The following is a 6,000-nucleotide window of genomic DNA, read 5'->3' on the forward strand; positions in this document are numbered from 1 at the left end:
GAGAGAAAATGAGTAGTCTTCAGAGTGCTTTTTGCCATGCAAAGTTATGCTGTCATCCACTTTTAAGCACTTTAGAGGATCCTTCAAATGGCAGAGACACAGAGGCATGGACTGACCATGCCTACAGAGCATTTTCTTGGAGACTTCACAGAATTCCTCACTAGTGTGATGGGCCCATGTAAGGCATGCACAGAAGATAAAGGGTTTATGAGTGAGGCTGTGAAATCAGAGACATAGATTAAATCAAAACACAGAAAATCAATCAAACCTGCAAGATTTTTGTTGTTGTCATTTAGAAGATGTTCAATTGCTGCCAAGATCTAAGGGAGAAACACTATGAAATTACTATGAAACACACTCAGCTACTAAAGAGAAGTGATTAAAACCATGCTCTGGCCGCTGTCATCCTGACCATCTCATAAATAGCTACTCTATTCTCAAGGTCTACAGTGGAAGTCAGTACAACAGAAAGACCTGACTTGCCCCAGAATTTGTCATCCATGACCTTGACAAAGCATGTTTAACAGAAGGATCTTGCTTACTCTTGAAAAAGACTAAGAATACCTGCTCTCAGGAGTAGTCAATCTTTATCAAGTTACACTGTTTACATGAAAAAAAGTTTAATATTACAGTGCCTACCCATTTTCCTGTTCCCTCATCTTCCCTCTTCCTTTCCTTAGGCATTGCACTATTAGACAACTTACACACAGAACAGTAGAATAGCACAGGATCAAGTGATCCTGCCTGTGTTTCAACATTTGGATCTTAACATGAATTCAAACTTCTACTCTGATTCAAACACATTTTGAAGAATTGGCCAAGTCTTAGCTTGAATAGAAGGGCAGCCTTTCAGTATGGGGATGGGTGGAAATTGAAAGTTAATTCCACTTAAATACTCAAGAACAACTAATCTAAAAAGCTTTCATATTACCTCCCCTTACCCACGACAGACATTTATTTCTACTCCTATTCAGAGATCTGCATGCCTCTAAATGAAGTGTGTCCTCAATACCCTTTTGGGAAAGGACATGGTAGAAGCCCACAGAAATAGCCACTCAACATAAAAACTGATGATGTGAATGTGCTAATCCAACATCCAATAAAGAAGAAAATAACTTGCTTGCTTAGATATTTTTCTTTTCAGGTGTTAGAGCAATTCATTGGGATGACAGAGGAGTTCACACTGTAAAATCCACACCAGCTATGACAACAAAAACCGAGACACAGTATTCCAGCTGATCTACAGTGGTAGCATAAAAACAAAGTCAACTCTCTCACACATAGAAACTGTAACAAATTACTTTAACACAAGATACAGTGAGAGACAAAAGCATTAAATGTTTCATTAGTAAAGTGTGATGGATAATGCCCAGTGTGTACAGGGGCTCTGTTCTTGTCAATTTTCTTGAAGATGCTCCCACAGCTGTAGAGACCGAGTGTCAGCTGGACTGCAGACCAATGCAGTACATCTGCACTACTCCTGCTAGGAAAGGGCCACAAGTGCCAACAGTCTTGGAACACTCCCCAAATCACTTTGACAGCAAACAACTTCTGAAATATATACGTCCTAGTTAACCTCATCCTTTAACCCACTGAATCAACAGATACCAAAGTCTAGGGACTCAAGGTGGTTCTACTGACCCCCAACTTCTCCCAAAAAGCAGAGACAGACGTATTCCTCAGGACTAAGACAGAGGTTTCTAAGACTAACCTGTGGGACCCAGCAACTAGATCTTTACTTAGCCCAGGCAAAAAAAGTTTAACAGTGCTTTTGGTCAAAAGACACTTCTATTTCAAGGCTAAAGACCACAGTGATTCAAACCTGTAAGGTCAACACCAGAGACTGCAGAAGAAAGGTAGAACACTGCAGGAAAGAAGTGTCTGTACAAGCAAAATACTGACACCAGCCCTGCAGTTCATGACCACCTTGAATTAAACTATAAACTTCTTTTAAGAGCCTCTGCTTGCCAAGTACATGCAAATACAAAAAAATTAGACTTGAGGTGAAAATAAGTTAGAGCAGATAAACAGGTCCTCTCCACAGCCACAGAAAATCAAATCCTGATATTCATCTACTTTGTTCCAACTTTTCACAAACACCTCCCAGACATCTCTTGATCAAGCTTTTGGGAAGGTCCTCTACCTTATGAGAATTATTTTGAAGAAGTAAGGAGACACATGTGGTCTTTTCAGAATACACACTGCAGAACTTCCTCCTGCTGCACAGTGATTGACTCAGCAAAATAAGCCAAGGAAAATCCCAGCCATTTCTATAATTTTCACAAACAGGAACTTGTTACAACCACCTGCAGATGCAACAACCTCACTAGTTTTCAATTCACTTCCCTAAATGAAAGCTTGAAGGTCTGTTTCTGAGTGAGACCCTATAAAAAGAGCTGAGTTGAGGTCTACTTACTTTTTCCTCACCTATCATGTGTTGTCACATTTGAAAGTCATGTTATTTCCCTTCTCCAAATTGATACCATCGGAGTCATTCCCATTTGAGGCTGGAAGCAACCTTTTACTTGGTCCATACAATTAAACCCTTGAAGAAGCCTTAACACATCTTTCAGAACAATTCTAAGAATCAAACTCCTATGCTGTGCACAAGTATTGCCCTCCCACTTGAATTATCCTTATAATTCAAGTTTATATATCCTTAATATAGCCCATATGCCTCATTCACTCACTTTGCAATGGCCCTTCCCACTGCATCAAAATGAAGTTGCTAATTCCCCACTTCTTCACAGGAATAATAATTCAGATAACAAACACTGGCTAGCTGGGGGATAGGAATACATATAATTGTGGTGATTTTTAGACAACTTTTGGATGACAACAGTTCTGTAGACCCAAAATAGTCAGAGCTCAACTGTCCCAAACCATCAGAGCATCTTAGATTTACATTCCTTTTCCCAACACAGGGACTTGAGAAGCTCATTTAATGCCATCTGGCACTCCTTCCAGCAGTTGTTGAAAATTCACTAGGAGGAGATCTGGAGATCAAGAAAATGGTAAATCCTGTTATGATATTTTAATTCTCCTTCACATGACCAGCCTGTCCAGCACTGAGAGCCCATGCCAAAAGACAGCAGCATCTATATTACAGCCTGTATTTGAAAGCTATACCAAGTATAGAAAACCACACAAAAGCAAACACTTAGCAGCTCAGCTTTTTTACACTGAAGACATTAATTCTGTTCTTTTCTCCCTTCCTCACACACCATCTTTCACCTTGTCACCTATCATCTCCCTATAACCCTCTGCAGAAAACATATGAGAACAGGCATCATTGTATCCTATCCTTACAGGACTACTTAACCCATGTTAAACAGTTGATTTCTCAATTTAATTTACGAAGCTCAGTTGTTAAGTAGGGCAGTGGAAGAGAGGTTGTGTGACTTGACTCCTGGTCACTAAGACACTAAATAAAATTATGGAGCTCCCTGAGGACCCAGAACCCCAGCATCAATACCAGAATTAGAGCTCTTCATGAAGCATCACTCCAACCATCACTTTCTGGAACCTGAATTTTTAATCATCTAAATCCTTTATACCTTGACATAGAACTTATTGTAAAGTGCTGGGAAGTTTTACCTTTCATTCTTCACATCTTCATATGCTACTTATCCAACCTGAAATGCACCCAGCCAATGAAACTCTGAACTGCTGTTTACAGCTTGTAAAATAAATAAATAAAAAACCCCACAAAAACAACAACAACAACAAAACCAAACAAACAGAGCAGGCATTTGTCTTCCCAGGAAATTATAACCATTTTTCATCTTTTATGTATGACATGCAGGTAGGTAAGAAATTCTATGGAATTCTAGTGATTTCTGTCTCCAGTACATTCACTTTCTTGAGTAGTAATATTAGCACTAATATTCAAACACAAATCCTCTACACTCCTTGCTATAACAGTGGTAGATTACTTCTACCTCACCTGAATCTTGCCTATGCCAGATAGTACTTTTATTTATATATGTATATACACACAGAAACACAGAGACACATAGACACATAGACACAGCATGCTTTCAAATACATGAGCTATGCTTTTTTTAAGCTAAAGCTTCTAGTACCAGATACAGTCTGTATAGGACAGTCCAGACACAGCCTACAGATTAAAAAGCTACCAAACAACAACACAGAAGAGATATCAATAACCAAGATGGTTTTCTTTAAGTATACAAGAAAACACGACGGAACACATGATATCAAGACCAATTATCTATTTAAACGACAGTTTAGACTCCAATGAGCCTTCAGTCAATGCTGCTTATATTAGCATTTCTTGCAGATATATGCAAGAATGTCTAGATATACTGAAAGACCAGCCTACTGTTTGTCACTTGGAGGGTAAGCTACAAAGTCATTAGAAGTGAAATCCAGAATAATTCTCCAGAAGTAATGCTACCTCCTTTTAACAAATACTGCATCATCAGAATTGTACTTGCAAACACCTGCACCAGCATTACTTAGTAATGGCCAGCAGCCAAGAGACTGCCTGGTATAAAACCTGCTGATCTTCACCTGAGTGTACTTCTTACATATCTGAAAGAAACGATGGGAAACTCACTTGGTTTTAGATATTAACACCTGCTGTTGATCTGCCAAGTTCAATGCCGAGCAGAGATACTACTGATAAACAGGGCCAATTAACATCACATGACCAAATTTTTTCACCATTCTACTACTTGATATCTCTAAGCAGGGGCTGGCAGTTGAAATGAAATCATCAGGATGAAACATGACTAGCTCATTGTTTTCCAGTAAATGTCTTGCCTCAACCTTGTTTCATGCCTTAACTAGCTAATGCCAGTCCAGAATACAATAAAAAGCTGAGATAAAACCAACTTTTAATAAAACATGAGGCAAACTACTGGACAGCTCACAAAGTTGCTGTCATATTATTTGGGACCTCAGCAACTTCTCTTAAACTCTCCAAAGGCTGTTCCAATCTACAGCAAAGCTTTATCCCAGAGCTTCTCCATTTAAGCACACCATCATCCAAACCTCTTCAGAAGTGGAGATACGGTGCTGTGGAGATGGCCCCACTCATGCTGGTGCATGGCCAGCTCTGGGAATATCTTTTATCTCATGTATATCTCATCCTAGCTTAATCCTGACTGAAGCAGACAGCGACAAGCGTGTGTCCATTTTGCCTTGTGTCTGATTCTCTCCCCTCTTCCCAAGCCCCTGCTCCCTAAGGCGCTCTTTCCACTGTGTTCCTGGATAAAAGGCACGAGGTCATGAGAAAAAAATGGCCGAAAGAGCAGTATTATGCAATAAGAGAAGAAATGCAATAATAACTCATCCTCTGCTGGAGATTTCCCATCACCCTCATGCTTTGCAAGCTGGATTAGAGCAAGCGTGACAGCCAGCCGGCTCAAAGGCCCACTGGAGTGCCCTGCGGGCAGGCTCCTCAGCCCCGGGCCTTAGCCGGGGAAACAAAAAGGGATGCTCACAGTCCAGGTGCTTTTTCTTGGGCCCCATCACTTCGTGCGTGGTGGCTTTGCAGACGGCTCTGGCTACGGCCGATCCCGTAACGCTGTACTGAGCAGCTGCGATGCGATCTGTCAGCGTCTGACCCGACATCTTCGAACGGCGTGCTGGCTGCTGCCTGCTCTGCAGGGGCGAAAGACACGGGAGGGGAGGCGGGGATGCCGGGTCTGTGGCCGGGGGGAGGTACGGCAGGGAGGCGCACAGGCAGGGGCACAGGCACACGGGCACTCACACCACACCGCTCCGCCACACGCACAATGGTCCCTCGGGCCCCCCCGCCCCGTTGTGTAAGCCTCTGCCTCGCTAGAAACTGCCCGGGGCAGGAAGAAGGGTATTTTAGGCGTCGCAAGGAACGGATGAAGGGGAAATAATGACGGCAGCTGAAGGAGGCTGCGCACAAATAGGGTGCGAGCCGCCGGGATAGGGGGAAGGCAGCTCTCCCGCACCTGCCTCGGCAGCGCCCGCCCCACGAGCCGACCCGCGGAGGAGCCT

The 6,000-nt window shown here is 42.4% G+C and overlaps 1 protein-coding gene across 27 annotated transcripts in view; it reads right to left on the reverse strand.

The window, feature by feature from the left end:
• The window catches only part of SNAP91 (synaptosome associated protein 91), a 59,199-nt gene extending 53,598 nt beyond the window's left edge, over positions 1 to 5,601 (reverse strand). For all 27 annotated transcript variants that reach the window (XM_062488647.1, XM_062488646.1, XM_062488642.1 and 24 more), the window contains exon 1: positions 5,472 to 5,601. In XM_062488647.1, coding sequence (XP_062344631.1) covers positions 5,472 to 5,601 — 130 coding nt within the window. The remainder of the gene's footprint in view (positions 1 to 5,471) is intronic.
• Between the last annotated feature and the right edge of the window lie 399 nt (positions 5,602 to 6,000).

Source organism: Cinclus cinclus, chromosome 3 (assembly GCF_963662255.1).
Source record: "Cinclus cinclus chromosome 3, bCinCin1.1, whole genome shotgun sequence".
Classification (NCBI taxonomy): domain Eukaryota; kingdom Metazoa; phylum Chordata; class Aves; order Passeriformes; family Cinclidae; genus Cinclus; species Cinclus cinclus.